Here is a 19,276-nt window from a genome sequence, read left to right on the forward strand (position 1 = left end):
ATACTGCCATTGTCCAAATATGAAAAACCTGTTTCTCAGCTCAACTTTAAAGTTGATGTACAAACATAACAGAGACTGACAGATAACAAGTCCTCTCCATAAAGCAAGTTCTGCTTGGTTTAATGTCTAAAGAAACTAATAAACTATGTATAAAACAATGCATCAACACATTTCCAGTGAAGTGCAATCCATTTTCTTCTCTTCTTCGGGTGACTAGGTGCCTCCTATTTCATCAAAACTGCACATTCAAAATGCAGTGCTACGCATGTGTCTGCACAATCTGTAAAAAGCACTGGTGGAACCGACTGTGCCAGCAGGAAGCCATATTTTGTCCTAAAATGAGCCGTCTCCTCTCATGAGATTTCAGCCCACTTCCAACAAAGACAAGCTGAGTGATGAAGAGCAAGAAGAGAGCGAAAGAGAAGACATTAAGCACAGCACTTAGAGCTACAGACCACACGATGGCAGTGCACTACATCTTCTGCAATAAGATGTGACAGGATGTGATCAATAAGCTTACTGATGCTGGGAAAACCTGTCACTCATGGGGGTTTAGTTTTGCGCCAGATGCTATAGTGATGCTTAATTTGGATACATTAATCAAATGCATGTGGTTTTTAGCAATCTCCTTTTAAGAAAGAAGGCTAACAATGTATCAAAGCAAACCCATGAACAAAGATTATGTACTTTCCAACAAAAAGGCACCATTAAAGTGAAAAACATCACAAAACTTGACGCTTCAGTCATTTCAGTTTTGTTTTCAGCTTTCAGTAATAATACTTACAAAAAAAATACACCCATAGCTTTTTTGTTCCATAAAAACATTTTCCTAATCACAACAACTACAGTCTCAAAAGCTAGGAAAACTGACCACTCCCCTTTAGATGGGGACCTCTGCACAATGCTCTGGGGAAAAGAGGTGAGAGGGTTAGTTTGCCTGTGTTTTTCCATGCAACAACACTGCACATCCTCTCTGTAGTTCGCTGGCAGAGGGCACAGTGCTGTGCAAAGGCTCCTTCTGTCACTGACTTGGCCTCAAGCCTAAGAACATCAGAAGCAAAAGACAGACAAGCTTTTCATTGCAGGCCAAACAAAGAGCTGTCTCTCTGCCTCTAACTATGAAGTATAGACAAAGACATTACTTGACCCCTTGGGCCTCAGCTGAGGCTCATCACAAGTTTAGACTCCTCCATAAGCCGATGTCAGTAATACTGCTACTGCACTTTGTATATATATACCTGATACAGCATGCAAAGGAAGACGTAGAGAGATCATTTATGGCACAATTACCAGTGAATTAATGTAAAAATCCTGCAAATTAAACTGACATTTTTTAACATCATATGCAAGAGAAACTATATTGCAATTTTTTTTTAATTATATATGGTTCTAAGTGCTCACTATAAATAAGCACAAATTTAACAACTTTGGGGCTGAATTTTTTTATATTTTATAATCAAATTTTGGAGAGGTGACCAGACAAATGGACTGTGTTATGAGTTGATGCCAGAAATATAAATCATTTAAACATGTTATTCTTATTTATTAATGTGCAATTAAAGTTGCCAGTTCAAAAAGCACATGGCATGACCGGTCTCCACCCATGAACAAACAACCGTGCCCTGCTGTTGTTCGTTCTCTCTGTGAATAGAGCTGTAAATGAGCAAGAAGGAACCAGCGTGGCTGTGCTCTACTTTAGCCGTGTCAGAAAACAAATAATGTAATATAACCAAGCAGCTGACCACTTTCTACAATGAGTTATTGACACTAGAATGGAGGAAACCTAGGCTACCACTGCTAGCACTGATAAGATTAGCCACATTGGAAATTAATGTGACACATATTTCTTTGGCCAATGTTTAACTTCCATGCATTTAATATTTGCTTAGATTTTCTGTTATTAGTTGCAAGGAACATCCATAGTTATAAGCTTATCACACAAATGAAAGGAAAAGTAAGATGTTGGACTATGTCTGTGTGTATAGACAGAACAGGTATCACAGTCTGGTGACTGTGAAGGCCACAGCATATGATTTACATCATTTTCATACTCAGATGGAGCATTGTCCTCCTGGAGGAGACCATGACTTTGTAATTATTAGCACTGATCCTTTTCTCTAGGGAACAAGTAGATCCAAACCACTGCAGCAAAATAGCCTCCACAGTATAACTGAAGCATTCATCTGCGTCTTCTTTTCATTTAAAAATGTTAATATGAAAAGTAGCATGATGCTATTACTTTTTTCTGTAAAGCTCGGTTACTTTTGGGAATATGTACTGCATGGTTCCATGTTTGTATACAGTATACAGTACACAGTATGCAATTACTGTATTATTTGATAAAAATCCTGTTTAATTAGAAGTTTGTCTTACTCTGAGGTCACAAATTGCAAGATCTAAATCCACTTTTCTTGCTCAAGCCTCAATTTCCATCAATTACAGCACTGCTTGACTCACATAGTAAAAACAAGTAGGAAAGAAAACAATCCAGATACATGCAAATTTTAACTAAGGTCAAACCGAATGATACAGTATTTTTTATTCTCATAATTGTAATGTACAGTTTGTCATTCATCTCCTCACTTGCAGGAAATTTCACCCACACAAACAGATCATTCATCCAGCAGCAGCAACACTTTAATATCTTGTTTCACATGCACAGACAAATCCCTGTTCTTGAGTGGTAGAGCTGAAAAAGCAGAAGAGAACAAATGTTTCAGTCTTATTTCCTGGATAAGCTACTCCTTGCTCCTTCACCTCATCCCTGTGAGCTCTTCCCTCAGCTCGATCCGGGCACTTATATGGGGCTTTGGAATTGCAAATGCCTCGTATCAAACAGTGATCTGAAACACTCCCAGTCTCTTTTGCCTGATATTATTGTTGCACGGAACTAATGAAAGGATAAGCTATTTGAGGCAGTCGCACAGTAGCACTAATCTCTCACTATATCTAATTTAACACGGAAAGTGGCAGTGGGTAATACCGTGAAAGAAAAGCACTGGTTGAGGAAAAAAGGATGCTCTGACATGTTTTTTTATTTCTAGCTGGAGGTGCAGTGCTTGCACATGTATCACCCTAAAGGCTCTCCAAATCACACTTGTGTCACACATGACTTTGTCTTGAAATGTAACACCTGTGCCCTGTCGCCACACATCTGGGTGACTTTTCATTACTGCTGACGGGATGCATTTATAACAGACACATCGGATTTCAGTCATGCCTGAAGAATTGCAAACTCCTGCCTTTCTGAAGGGGAGCACACAAATACATTTTATTCTAATTAAACCACTTTTCCGTGCATACACATGTTGTAGTTTCAAAATTATTTTCTCATCTGCTGAAAACACAAAATTATTTTTTCTTTTTTAAACAAGAGCAGTATGTCATATCGTAGATCACGTCATGGCAAATTATTAAACTATTATTAGGTTTGCTGGCTGATAACCGATTCAAGATTCAAGGTTTTAAGGCTACAACTGTAAGCAGAATGTGTGCTCATTTTAATAATGTCTTAATTTTTAATTGCAGCGTGGTTATTATGACTGTCAAGGTAATAGTGCATCCAATGGCATGTCTTACCCTTGGAAAGAGACCAAATAGAGACCGCACAACAAACACAAAATGTTAGGTAATATCTTTTTAAAAAGCTACTATGCCAAAAGTTACTTAATAATGTAACATGTTTAGAACTGATTTTGTATTGTAATCAATTTAACCCTTAAAATTCTTATGAAATGAATGAATTGAATTTGCTGCAACATTAAAACCACTGAAAGGTGAAATGAACAACATTTGTGACCTTTAAGATGCTGTTAGCTATTGCTTACTTACCGCCCACCTAAACACCACAGGGCACCCCCAGACGTCCTTTTCTAATTCCCCCCAGGGTCAGAGCTGTTTTAGTCACAGAGCAGTATAAGGCAGTATAAGCATCTACACAGTATAAGGCAAGTTTTATTGCTGTGCGGGTGATATGTATAAATTATCTGTAATTCTTGATGGGGAACTCTACAAGAGTAGCTTTGTGTGATATCCAATTTAAAATAACCCTTATTTATGTTATACTGGACTTTGCAGCTTAAATCGTCCACTGTCTGAAATAAGGTGTTATGCCACCTTTTCCCCCCAACTAGCTATACCTCACAAGTAAAAGACAACAGCACCACTCAAAGTTTTGTTAATGTCTAATATGAGCATCCACCATTTTTAAACAGAGTTAAGTCCACACGTTATGGGCAATTGTCAATAAAAAAAACAAAACAAAAAAAAACAAAAACAAAAGCAAAAGAAGAAAAAGAAAAAAAAACCCAAAACAAAACAAAAACCCACAATACACAGTGCCAGGCAAAAAAAAAATTGCCAGCTCTAATGACAGCACACATTCACCAAGGCATCATTTCAATAAGCTTACACAGTGTCACAACCGATCTTCTGATGAAAGAGTCGGCCCACTACGAAAAATCTTCTCCTGCACATCCTAAAGATTCTCACTAGGGTTAAGGTCTGGATTCTGTAGTTTTCGATCCACATTTGAAATCATATCTCATGTTCCCTGAACCACTCTTTCACAATTTGAGCCGGATGAATCATGGCAATGTCATCTTGCAATATGCCTGTGGCATCAGGGAAGAAAAAAGAAAAAAAAAAACTCCATTGATGGAAAAACCTGGTCATTCAGTATATTCAGGTAGTCAGCTGACCTAATATTTTGGCACATAATGTTACTGAACTGAAGTAACCCCAGATCATAATAGTGCCCCCACAGGCTTTTACGGCAGGCACCAGGTATGATGGGCGCATCACTTTGTCTGCTGCACCCATCACTCTAGAACAGGACTCATTAGACCACGTGACCTTTTTCCTCTACTCCTGAGTCCAATCTCTATGATCACTGATGAGTAGATTACTTCAGCTCTTTAGTCCCAATACCCTAGGTTCTCTTTACATAGTATGCATGGAAATATCCTCACTTTCACTATCAAACATTGCTGTGAGTTCTACTGTGGATTTTTTGTGATTTGATTTTACCAAACATTTGAGAAAATGCCAATCATGATCATACAAGTTTTTTCCCCAACCCATTTCTTCCTCGAAGGTGATGGTTCACCACAGTCTTTCCAGATTTGAATAATTCTTTGGACAGTTTTTAATTGAACTGAAGTGTCATTGTCTACAATCTGCTTTCAGATGCTCCCTTTTTCACATGGAGTCACCACAGTAGATAGATCTGAATGTTTGATTTGACAGATTTTTTTTTCCTGTCTGTCCTCCTGGGAATAAATGCACAATCTTTCACTGTTAGGTGAATGTAACCATATATATGACAGAAAAAAAGAAAAATCATAAATGCTCGCCATTAAGAATGAGTTAGAGTGAAAACATAGCCATAACATTCACAACTGACAGCTTGCCAGGCTTTATAGCACAGCATCACAATCCTTGAAAACTGTTTATGTGTGGCATGGCTGCCTGCATGTGAAAGTGACAGCGCACATACGCAGATCAACCACACAGCCATATACACATGCGAGCATCTTGCCCAAAAGGATTAACTGCAAAACTGAGTCAAGTGAAAGGCACATGGCACAACAAAAAGCATCAAATTCTGCTCTGCTACTTAGAGTCAAAGCAACTTATTATGAACCAAATGGCCTGCATTCACTTCTAAATCAAAACTGTGTGTTTCCAGCTATGCAGCTTCAGAGCGCAGCGTGGAGCCTGTAATTAACTCTTAAGAGAATGTGATGACGAAACAGAAGCTGGGAACTTCAAAGAGTTCTCTCAAGAGTTCAAACACATTAAGGTAGTGGGCCTTCTATTTCACAGGCCTATTAAATCATTGCACAGATGTAATTTCCCATCTGGTGGAATCAAACCTTTTCAATATTGACGGCAGTAAAGAAAAAGAACCAAAAAAGAAAGCATTAAATAACAGTCTGAATTTTATGGAGGGCGGAAGGCACTTTCATTGCTCCTTTTTTTCCCCTTCCTTTTCTTTTTAAAAACCAGCACTAACTCTTGGACACAACTGCTCATTCATTTATCCGGGACTGTTTGCAGCCACATACAATAAATGTTTACTGCATCGTTAAACTCCTTTCCAAATGACCACGGATACTGTCAAGGGCTTACAGAAGGGGAATGCTGCAATGAAATACATGCAATAACAGTCATGATGCAGGGTTCATGAACCTACATATTGTCATTCTTCTCTGTATATGTCGCTTTGCACTATATTCACCCCTGCAGCTAGATCACAGTCTCCCGAGCTGCCTTTCTGCCTCCAGCCATCAGCAAATAAGACATTGGCTGCATCAGCAGAAGGTTAGGGTGGGGGTCTGCGATCTCCGGAAGAAAGGCCAATTTGCAGGAATCAATGAGCTCTGCAGTGAACGTAATCACAGGTCCTGTTATGAAATAGCCATTAAACTTTATAATTATAATTAAAAACATAAAACCCCTGAATTAAATATGTACTAGTGGAGATCCAGGTTTAGGTGTTTTCTAAAAGTCAAATGCCAAATAATAAAAACATCAAATTCAAATAAATGGACCAGTCCAGTAACAGCAAGTTTACAACCTACTGGTAATACCATGGGAGCCTTAAGAGAGGGGTGTAAACACTTCAGAAAGAGTTACACTTCACCATCCCACTTTTACTTCTGCCCCTTAGCTATTAATCAAGTCAAATGGGTTGTTTTAATTGATGAGAGAAAAAGGGAGACACAGATACGCACCACAGAGTCAAAGGAGGTGAAAGATTACAGACCAGCAGATGTTATTTATTTATTTCTATTTGATTGAGTGAAAGAACAAAGAGAATATCTGGAGAAAAAAAGGGGGAGAATTAAAAGAGAGGCGTGAAGTGAGGAAAGCGTGAGAGGGAAGAGAGGGAAAGCATCTTGGGTATTTAAAAGCATTCATTCAGCCTTGGGCTGAGCTTGATGGGTGCAGAAGAAGTCTTAACTCTGGACGGGACTGAACTAGAAGGCAGCTGCAGGCAATGAATACATGCAGCACCCAAAATCAGTTAAAACATGCTTTCTGTTCATGTAATTTACAGATGCTGAGGAAGAGAATGTGTTTTTTTTAACCCTTATTTCATGTGGTTGTCTATATTCCTATATTATAATATAATACGCTGCTTTTGTACCATTTTCTTTCAAGTTTCCGTCACATGCCTGCAGATGAATTTGGATTCTTTTCCCTCAGTAAACCGTATAGAGCAATGATCCTTTCACACAATAAGCTGAGATCCTGCATCCCTATTGGACTGGCTGTATGCTCCAGTTTTGCTTTCTTAGTCTGACATAAACACACTTCCTATTTTCACCTCTCCCACTGTTGCAGAGCACTTTACGCTCAACAGTCATGGGAGAGGAGTAGAAATGAAACAGCCACTAGTCTTTACAAATGAAACCAGAGCCAGAGAAGAGATAGAAGTGGGAGAAATCATTACAGAGGCGGAGATGGCAAATGATGAGACTGAAAGCTAAATATTTGGCTGTATTTTGAGTTTCAGTATATCACTCACTAATAATAACAACTAGTTATTTAAAGCAGCACTTACTACTCCTGCTACACAGGAGCAACACAATAAAACCAAGACTGAACAAAATAAAAACAAACTAGAGCTCCACTGACGTTTAAGACCAATGTGGACACAGATATTTGGTGATGTAAAAATCTGATATACTGGCAAATACTTTTTTCTTTCAGTCACACAAAATAAAAAAAAAGATTTCCCACCATTCGTTATGAACAGTTATTTATGTGTTCTTTCTTTCTTATAATACGACAACAAGTCACAGATTACTCTATTATTCTCTGCCCGATTGTGCTCGGATCAGCTGGTTGTTTTATTTGTCGTGTTGTCAACGTTTTTTGTTTTTTTTTTACATTTCATTTATTGGCCATTTTAAATAAAGCCAACATCAACTCCAATAAGTTGTACTGAGTAATGTACTGAGGAAGTAGACCATTCAAAGCAAGTGAAAAACTCAAAGGGAAAACATCGTCAGAAAAGTATGTTTTGAGACTCAAAGAAAGACTGACTCGACTTAATTTTTACACACACACACACACACACACACACACACACACACACACACACACACACACACACACACACACACACACACACACACACACACACACACACACACACACACACACGCTATAAATAAATAAAATTACCATGGTTGCTGGGAAACTTTAACCTAATCTCTTTATAGTTTCAGTTCTTATTACATGTCACTACTGGACTTGAGTCAAGTTTAGAATAGGTTTAGTAAAGCCTGTTATCAAGTGTAAGTACAGTACTTTCACTTCTTGCTTTTATATGTAGAAGTAAAAACATTTTGTAGGTAACAAAACAGTATAATTTATAATTAATATGGAAGTCATCCATTTTCTTTTTGTGAATTCACCCCTTTAAAATACTCTTCCTTTTTTTTCTTTTTCTTTTTTTTTAATGTAGTTATGTTTCCTCTTCTCTCTGTTCCACTTTGGTCTACAGACTGATTTGTCGCTAGCTCCTGATTTACTGCACTTTAAAGCAAGTCAAGAATGGAAAAAGAATTATATATCTTGAGGAAAATGATGTGTGCGTCCTGATAGAAGTCAGGCAATCCATCTTCTTTGTTGTGGTTCACATATACTATTACATTGCAGGCCATCATCACACCAGTAACATTTCAGTATTTCAGCTGGGTGAGTTACGTGTGAATGCTTGGAGCTTATGCTGACACATTTTCCTGTCCAAGGTGCTAAAGACCACCACCAAGAGTAACAAAATGTTCACAGTTTTTCTTACTGGTTTTAGCGGGCGGCATCCCATCACCAAAATGCTGGTTTCTCTCGACTGGCTACCAGTACATTTCAGATTTCATTTTAAAATGTTAACTTTTAAAGCAAGTTTGAGTCTGGCCCCTTAGATACACAGGAAAAATGTTGACCCTGTATGAGCGAATTCAAACTCTAGATGGGGTCCTCCAGGCAGTTCCAAATATCAAGGCTTAAATCTAAAGGCGACTTTGCTTTTGCCATCAGGGACCCTCAGCTTTGGAACTACCTGCCTGAGGAGCTCACACGATGTCCTTCTAATAACTTAGAAACTCAATTAACTGATCTCAACTCAACATGTTTGTTTTTAAGTTATTAAATACAAAACTAAATGCAGAATGACGCACAAACAAGAAGCAACTGAAAGCAGCTGCAGTAAAGGCCTAGGAAAGCGGGGGGAAAAACAGGATTTGATGATGTCCATGGATTCTAGATTTCAGGAGTCATCGGCGGCAAAGGACTTAGATCCTTATATTCATCTTAGTATGTTTAATTACTTTTGAGGGGCTATGCATAAAAATGTTTTTAATTCCTAAAGAATTTATGTAATAGCTTTACTATACCCCTTGGATTAAAGCTAAAAGTCTGCACTTCATTGTACACTACCACCATAGATTTTAAATCAAGTAGTCAAGATTGAACAACATTTGTGTCATTTTTCCAAAATGTATGGGGCAGACTGTAAATGATATCTCTTACTGCCTGTGTTTCTCTGTAGTTTCTGGATGTTTTGACAGTTTTTGAACAGAACCCCAATGAGAAAAATCGACAATATTTCCATTCTGTTGTCTACATTAAAGAAAACAAATCATGCACTGACAAAACCTGCTGGGACTAGTTTTTTGTGCTCTAAACATTTGAAGGAGATTGGTTTTCCACACTGGTGTTATGAAAGTGAACTTTTTCTAGGCTTATTGCTGTTGCACTGGTCTGGTTTGATCTGTACAGTCTAATAATATCATCAGATTTAGTGGAAAAAAATCATAATAATCAGATGTCCATCATTGGCTCAAACATACATATTTATGCATGAAAAGGTGTTTTTCACATCTAAGCTAATGGATTGCCTTGCTCTAATGGTGATGAAATGGTATTTGTGCATGTAAATGCTTTGATGTAGAAGAGAACAGAGAAAGAAGAAAGAACAAGTACATAGTAAATAAAGCAGAGCAAACAAGTAAAGAGAAGTAAAGAAAAGTATACAGCAGAAGCAACAATTAAAGTCAGTGCCTGGAGTGTGTTTATGCTATTGCAGTATAGCAGACACTCTACATGCTCTGAATGTAATTGGCCGCCCCCAGAGACTGCCCTAACTCTGGAGGATGAGGAGCAAGCTGAGCTCTGTGAATGACACAGCTTTGACACCAAACTTGTTCCATTAATCCCTAATAAGTCCTTTAACTTAGTTTCCAAAGTCTAGAATTACTGAAACAATCTGAAATAACAAGCTTAAAATAACAGGGCAACAAATCTGGCATTTTTTTTAATGTTGTTGCGAAAAACATTTGAAGTAAATAATGTCACCGCTAAAAACTCATCTTATAATTAAGGTTTACTGTAGCATTTTCCATTATGCTCACTCAAAAGTCTTTTAACAAGTACCTTTTAATCATACTGCAGGGCATAGCACAGCAGACCACAAAAGCCATAGTAATTAATATTTCACCTTATAAACATACTTCTAAAAAAAGAGTCACCCAGTCGATGAGAACCTCAAACACCCAGCGCCCATCGAGAAGGAATGATAACCCAACATTTCTTTTCAGACACGATGTGAAAAAAAAAAAAATTGTTTTCTAGTCACTGTGGTGTACAGTGCAACATCCTGGGTTCAAATCTGGCACAGGACCTTTGAAACACCATATCCAGTGAGTTTCCTCTCTTTCTAAAGGAAATAATACCCTCCAAAACAAATCAAGCATGACAAAAGACAGCTGTGACCAAGGCCTTTATAACAAATGTTTGCTTACATTTTGGGCCATGCAGTGATCTGATTTGCAAACTTCCAGTCCACCCTGTCACTTACCATTTCCTGTGAGTGTGAGTGTGCAAGCGCCGGTGCGAATGTGTAAATGTGTGTGTGTACTATGTTTATATATCTTTGTGGGGACCAAAAATTGGAAGTTTACAACGCTCGTGGGGACCAACAGCACTTATGGGGACATTTTTGAGACTCAAAATGTGGTTTTAGTGTCAGGGTTACAATTAGGTTATGGTTAGGTTTAGGATAAGGGTTAGTCATTCAGTTTTTATGGTTAGGCTAGGGTTAGTGGCTAGCGTAAGCACTATGTCAATTAGATGTCCCCACAAAGATACGCAAACACGACTGTTTGTGTGTGTATGTGTGTGTGTACGTGTGTGTGTGTGTGTGTGTCACAACTCTATCATGTTGACCAAACTGATACTACTTTTCTGCTTTTGCTGTTGGTAATTGTGAGCTCTCTAACTAAAAGGAAAGATCAATAATAACTAACTTGCGCACATTAATAATTACATCTGGGACACAGCATTAAAGCAAGACCATTTGAAATCAATCAGCAAAGCCAAAACGATCAGGAAGGGTGCTTGTTCTCTTTTACCATCATTTAATAATTATCCCATTCTAACTCTGAGATAAGTAAACGCTGACGGACGCAAGCAGTGCTGCTGAGCTGAAGAGGAAAACATTAAACCTCAGAGCACAGCCATCATCTTGTTTGCAGTCATGATCCATTTAACCCATTAACTTTACGCCTGAAAATTACTTACTGTATAACAATCATATTGAGACAAATAGATGGAGCATGAGTGAATGAGATATTAATCAGCAAGAAATAGCAAAGCCTCCTTTCTGCAGTGTTACAGAAGTCTAAAAACAACCCACAGATGTTACTACTCATCAGAAACTTCTGAACACTGCTCTTTAAAAATAGAGCATGTTCCCACTATGCAGTAGGATTTATTTTTGGGTTGCACACGAGCTAAAATTGGGCTGTGGATTAGGGCACGTTGCTTTTTGACGATGAAGCATACAGTACAGGGAGGTGTCTCTTATGAAACTCTCATGCCTTTTAAAGACCACCCCCAAGTCTGTCCCATCGATGCGACTTTGTGCTCTGCTCCCTCCTCAATTGTTGAGAGATTGTCAAGGTCCAAGCTCAGCACAGCTAATGGGTACGCAGCAATGAAGGGTCATATTTCGTGAAGGCTATACTTAATGATTTCCTCCTACAGTGCATTTGGTTAGAAGACTTCAATGTGCACATCAGAAAAAAAGGCACTGCAGCAATCAAACTGCTGTGTCATAAAAAGCTGATGAGAGCAGCTGCAAAGCCTCAAACATTAGGACGCGGCAAAGTTTGCAGCTGTCAAGCTGTCACGGCCAATACTTCTGACACAGAGAGGCTAATTAGCAGGGCGATTAATATCACCAGTGAAGAGTTTTAGACATTAACAAGAGGAAGACAAGGAAAATATTGTTTTGCTGCAGTGCTTATGGGACAAACTGAATGTGAAGTAACTGTTAAAATTAACATCTTACTGTACCCAAAGGAAGCAGACTTCCACTTGCGGCAGGGGGTGACTCTTCTGCAACCTTCAGAAACCAACCTCCCGGGATTCTCTGTGACTTCAACTGGTAGAGATGTATGTCTCCTACAAAAGGACACACTGTGTTACAAAAACACAAACAACAAAAAACAGAAATGTGGTACCTACAAGGACAGATATGACAGAAACATTTTAAAATGAAATGACGGCTGTGTGTGTGTGTGTGTGTGTGTATGTGTGTGTGTGTGTGTGTGCTCTTTTAGCTCTCTCTGTGTTTGTTAGTAGGAACTTTTGACTTCAGCCAGGATTCATTCCTGTTCTAGCCTTTTGTTAACCCTACAGTGTCCTATCATGGGTGCTTGTATTTTTGTACTTTTCTGACTCTGTATGCAGCAGGTTTCTATAAACTGCAGTACATTCTGACTTGTAGACTTGCACAGTTACAATAGATAGATATATACAGTTACAACATTACAATAGATATATTGTTATTTTATTTTATTTTCCCACAAACCCAAGTTTAATCCTATAGAAATGCATATATACTTAATATATGCAGTGCATAGAACTGTATATATTAACTCTTCATGTTTGAACTCTTCATGTACAAGAAATACATCCAGGTATGCATAACTTCATGCTTTTTTTTTTTATTACTCCAAACCTGTTTCTCATTTGATTTTGTGAACAGTGGTGCAAGTGCTGTACACTGATAACGTAACAAAATGGTGTCTGTACTGCCAGATAATTAAATTTTTCTGAAACAAATATGGGTAAAATGAGAGTAGGTAACACTAAAATGTAATGCATGTGAAAACTTGGGGTGAAAAAAAGACCTCAATCTGACTGTGTCAAAGAAAATAAATGCAATCCCTCAGCCTCCTAGTAGATAAACCTATGGTATCAATTTCAAAATAGTATGTTCTCAAGTTATCGCATCACATTCACAAGATTTTCAGAAAACTTGACTTCTGACCTTGACCTTGAAGTCAAGATCACTGAGATCTTTAGTAAATACATCAACGGTACCAATTTGAAACTCCTATGTCGCCTCATTCTCAAGTTATCCTATTTACATAATTGGGCGTTCACATAAGTTAAGCTCCTTTGTTGAGTATATGCAACTTCACAGCTTGTCTGTAAAGTTAAAATAGTTTCTTCCTCTACTACTGATTGTTCAGGCATTTCTCATTTTCTTCCACAGGAGATCACTTCCACAGAGATATTTCTCTCTCATCTATTGTTTGTTAAGGTTTTCACTGAGCCAGCCCCCCTTTGGATTGCATGTCTATCATGGGCAAAGCACATTTCTCAAGCTGTGGGTTATAGTCAACCCACCCATCTCTGCCAGAGAATGAAGTCGTCATCGAAAACATACAGCCGCATCTTACTTCAGAAGAAAAACGCTATTATTGTTCATTGTTTAACTCAGCTTCTACACAGCGTCGAGATGAAAAATCTTGCACCGAGGCCCTGAGACATAGCAGTGGCTAATTGTGTCATGGCTGCTGCCATTTGCTGCTGTTTCGGCACAATGAATTATTAATTTCAAAAATGCTAATGTCTCTGCTCTGGCTCAGTTGAGAGTTATGAACCTTGGATTAGTCTGAATTTTTCTTCCCGTCCTCCATTAGTTTTTCAGAAAGTCCCACAGAGTCAAGGCTAAGACTTTGCTTCAGACCATAAATAAATGTCAGGTCTTTCCCATGAGAGTGACACGTCATGTGACTTTAATTTGCATCTTTGGATTCTGTCACCACACACGGCACACTCCCGTGTCTGTAGGGGATTGTTTCAGGACAATTCCTTGTTAAGATCTGAAATGCAGTTTTCTTATTCGAGAAGGACTCACACAAGCAGCAGGCTCTGTGTCCTACCCATCAAAGTTGGCAACACGAGATAGGTTTGTGTGATCCCTGAGGAGTACACCGGCCAAGGGTTCGAGACTGCACTGGAGCAGTTCTGCGACACAGGCCTGTCACTTCTCGTGCTTGTAGACAAGTATCAGTTCAGCTGCCTGACAGTGCACTGGAGGACAGCCCGGCTCTTTGTAGGATAGATTTGTGAGTGAATTAAGTACAGTTCACCCCACACATTGTGCGGTTTTAGAGAGATGCCCTCTCTTCAGAGAGAAATCTGCAGTTCCAAGCCTATTTTAGGAAACGCCTCATGAGCAATAGAAGTTGCAAGAGTGCAGTCTCTTTGCTCCTCTTTAATGTTGTATGTTAATTCTTATAGTATATCACTGAACGTCATAAATCTTCCCACAATCCTGTTACAATAACAAATTACTCTGACTTAATGTTTGAATTAATTGGAAGGGCATTGCCTACGGTATTATTTTGAGATGCACTCTAAAAAGAGGTTCTGACCCCCCCCCCCCAAACAACAGCCCAGCAAAGCTTTATTCTCTTCATTGTCATTCCTACAATAATGACTGAGCTGTATAATCCCCTCCTCTCTGTTTCTCCAACTCTCCGCGGAGGACTACGGGGAAATCAAAGCTGCAGCCCTCGCTAAGGCTTTCCAGAATACCTCCAGTCACCCACTATTACTGCAGCTTGCTGACGAGCTGGCCTCTGTGTGCGTGAAGCCAAACATGTTCAATACAAAAAAAGACAGAATGTGGAGTGCTCAAAAGGGTCACGGTCATGGATACAGCATACGAAACAATATGAAATTTGAACTTGCTCTTTGTTCTCAGACTACTCCCAGACAACTATAACAACTGCCATCCATCACAAAACACAATCTCACCGAGCCCAAGTAAACAGGTATAAATAAGACAAGAGCATTTTCATCCTGCATTCCCATTGCAGTTGGCGTGATTAAGTGCCCGACTACTCCTGAGCTCTAGGCTCTGGCCATGTGCTCGTCGGGCTTATGAATGAGTGCTGTACAAAATGTGGAGTGGGAGAACACCTTATCATTAAACATTCACTGAAGAACAATCCAATAAAAGCAGGTCACTGAGGCTGATGAGCGCCTGCCTTCCTATCTGAGCCTGGGTGTAATCACATCTGAATGAAACCATCCATTCTGATTACACAACAGCAGACCAATTAAACACCGCCATGTTGCTACTCCTCTCTCATTAGCCATGGAGTGTGTATAAGAATAATCCCCCATCGCCGACTGGGCCAATCTCTCCCCACACGCTCACTCAAACTTCTATCAAACCAGTGCAAAGCAATCTTCCGGGAGCATGGCTTATTTATTTATAGCGCCTGAGCCAAGTTCGGTGGCTTTTCCATTATTAATGATAATGAAACCTACCAAGCCATGTAACACACAAAATTTTAAACAGCCAGACTCACTTGTGTCATGGTGTGGCATATTAACAGGGTGAAAGATGTAAGTGGCTGTAAGTCTGCTGTGTGTTGTCAGCAGAGTGCTGTTTTGGCAGTTGTAGCGATTTTACAGTAAACAGCTTTAAGCTGCGATACAAAAGGAAACTCAGGGCCAAGATGAATCGAGTGAGTGACGGAGAAATTTATGGTAGCTGTCACAGCAAATCTGAATCTGGCTGCTGGTTGGTTGCTAAGAATATTTGCAGTGAGATAGTATATCCATATCATGGGAACAACATTAGAAGCAGCAGCATGAAAAATGTTTTTTTTATAAGACACAGAAGATGTGTATAGTGAAACTTAGTATGGAATCACAAATAGGCTTAAAAAAGATTTTATTTATACATTTTATCCCTGGAGAACCCATGGGGTCAAATTTGACCCCATGGGTTCTCCAGGGTTAAATACAAAGATTTTATTGTTTCAAATGTCGTTTAAAATTTTTATGTTTAATGTTAAAAAATCATCATTTAAAATACGTTCTGTAGATCTTATATTTAGAATTTCTCATTTTATATCTCAATTGCACCACTGCTATGAGCACCTTGATTGCCTTTACTTGAATTTGTAAATACATCTTGAATATATAAATTGTGAAATAAAGCACCTAACTGAGTACCTAATTTGTATTTCCAAAACGCAAAATAATTAATCAAAAGTCAAAGAGATAACGAATTATGCTCAACCAATAAATTTTACTTAATTTTTATTTTTTATTTTTTTTTTTAAAATACTAGCACACTTGTTTAACCTAACACAAAAGGTGTTTTGTGCATAAATGCTAAGACAAGGTCTTGTTAGCATGTTGCTAGGTGGCTGCCAAGCTACCTGGTGGCGTCATAACACATCATGCATAACTGAGATTTTGTGGATATAAATTAGTTGTTATTGTACTGAATTTAAAATGACACAAAACCTCATAAAAGCACCATAAGAGCATGAACAGAAAAAATTAAAATGGGACGTATTATCCCATTGCAATGTGGTTGCTAGGCAATGGGATAATATTGTAACATAATTCAACTTTTGTTGTTATAAATGAGATGATACTGCCATCAATTAAACTGATAGGATGAGTTCATGTGTTGTAGGTGCATAAAGGCAAAAAAGTCTTATTTGGCCATTGCTAGGTGATTTCCAGGCAACCTGATGGCATCATAATACATAATTAAAGACTTAAGTTTTGTGGATATAGATTAGATGTTATTTTCCTGACATAAAAATACATGCAACCACTGGTGTTACCCCTCAGCCTCGAAGTACATGCGCCTACAGTATAAATTTGAAAATCCCAGGTGATTTTCAGAAAAGCTGACCTTTGACCTTGAGGTCAATATTCAAACAGCGAGACTCAGTTGTTTCAAACTCCTCTGAAATTTTTAGTAGATGCACCTATGGTATCAATTTGAAAATCCCAGGTAACATAATTCTCAATTTATTGTGTTCACAAGACTGTCAGAAAACTTAACCTCTGACCTTGAGCTTGAGCTTAAGGTCGAGGCCACTGAGATTAAACTCATCTGAGATTTTTAGTAGATGCACCTATGGCATAAAATATAAAATCGCTGTACTCAAAAACTTGAGTACACCGCCTGCCTGCCCCGCAGGGTGATTACAATACCACATCAGCCTTTTACGGCTGAGGGGTAAAAATGATATGATGCTTTCATAAGGTCCTATAGAGAAAGCGTACACGCTAAATAGAGGTATTTTTAGCGTACTGCTAAGTGGTTGCTAGGCAGCATGATGACATCATACTACGTGATATAGATAAGAACCGTCAGGTGCCTAAGGTATAATTTTGTGTCACATTTGCTTGCTCAATTCCTGATCATGTGGGAGGAGTCTGCAGACATAGAAACACAGCTAAAAAGGCTTTTTGTGTTATATGATTGTGTATATTCATTTTAAAATCAAATATAAGTTTCTTCTTTATGGTATTGGTAAATTATTCTTTTCAGATTTAGTTACCCTCTTTAACCAATTGGACTATTTTATACATATCAAGCGTCCCTAAAAGCATTTCAGCACTTTGCTCTAATTATTCATTCAATTAAATCAATGCTTGAATCTTAAACTGTTTGCTGATGGATTTATTCATAGGCTTAAAAAGTATTTTATTATTCTCTCAGCACACATACCAATCCATTTCTAAAATATAGTGTAGATTTAGTCCTGCAATGTAGGGTGAGAGGTCACGAAGCTTTTCACTGATTTGTACACAGACTACCATCAATTTTATTGCTAAAAAGTGAGCAGCAGCAAGAATTCAGTCTCACTTATTATAAGTCAGTATCAAGTTTGTGTGCAGCTTCCAGCAAAGCTGCAAGATCCAAACTGTGCTGGCAGAGATGCTTGATGCTTGAATTTCAAACCACATTTTACACATAAGCACATTAACAGTCTTGGGACGCTTAACGAACGGAAGATTCTGGGACTTGTGGCCAAATTCACAAGCAAGAATTGCAAGCAGAAGGCTGCTGCCATTTGAGACTTTTCCAACTACATCAAAACACCAATTTGGTGAGATGGGATTATTTGGCTCTCAAGCCTTGTCCTCCATTTCTACTGCTTTGCTTTTACAGGGCTGAGGTATATGAAAAAAATCGAATTATGATAACCAAAAAAATCTGTTCACATCTGTTTCAGACACAGGAAGAAGACAATAACCCTGATAATGTCCAAAGAAAGTCTTGCAGCTAAAAACTCAATTCAGATGTTTTAAGTGAAATTAATATTTGGTAATAGTCAAAAAAATGTCCAAAATAGAAAATTAAGGATAAACGCTTTGATTTATCCAAATTCATACAGAACACATAAAAGTTTCATATAACCCATTTTCTGGGATGATTTACACACAGAGTGTGAAACAAATCTCATATACACACACGTCTCTGCCTTGCAAGCACATACTGAAGTACACATATCCTGGGACTGTACAAAGACAAAGACTGGCACACATCTTCAGGCTGTGGCCCTCTGAATTTGCTTCAGATTTGTAATGGGACATTTAGAGCAGAAGAGAAGCAGCCTGGGAGTGCAGACAGCAGAGCGTATAAGGAAAGAACAGACACAGCCTGGAAAATTGGTATCAAAAACACGGGACAGGCTCTGCTACAATTTTTCAACTTTTCTAGACACTGTTAGGTTCTTGATACACCGCACTACAGAGGCAGGGGGAGAGACTGTTTGGATCCCACAGCGAGACATCCCTAAAGAGAGAAACTGCAGATAAGGAGTGTGTTTACCAGCAAGAGAAGCCCATCTACTCTCTGCATGCAAGCCATATTCCCTCAGCTTTGTTCACAGCAAATGATGGACTCACATTACAGTTTTAAATCAACCCACAACTTAACTCTGTCAGGAGAGACAAACCTATAAATCTCCAGCTATCGAAGTTCACACAGCCAGCAACTATCAACAGAAGAGTGTGACCTTGGACTGGACATAAAAATCTCATTACTTCCTCCACACTGCAATATCAAGAAACACCAATAACAGCCCTACCTCAGTTCCTCACTTACCCTGGCTAGCCTCATGATCCTTGGTTATTC

General features: G+C 38.6%; 1 protein-coding gene across 2 annotated transcripts in view; it reads right to left on the reverse strand.

The window, feature by feature from the left end:
• LOC134618083 (IQ motif and SEC7 domain-containing protein 1-like) overlaps nt 1-19,276 on the reverse strand; it is a 96,971-nt gene that overhangs the window by 56,099 nt on the left and 21,596 nt on the right. For both annotated transcript variants that reach the window (XM_063463324.1, XM_063463327.1), the window contains exon 3: nt 12,370-12,477. In XM_063463324.1, the coding sequence (XP_063319394.1) occupies nt 12,370-12,477 (108 nt within the window). The remainder of the gene's footprint in view (nt 1-12,369; nt 12,478-19,276) is intronic.

Source organism: Pelmatolapia mariae, linkage group LG20 (assembly GCF_036321145.2).
Source record: "Pelmatolapia mariae isolate MD_Pm_ZW linkage group LG20, Pm_UMD_F_2, whole genome shotgun sequence".
Classification (NCBI taxonomy): Eukaryota; Metazoa; Chordata; class Actinopteri; order Cichliformes; family Cichlidae; genus Pelmatolapia; species Pelmatolapia mariae.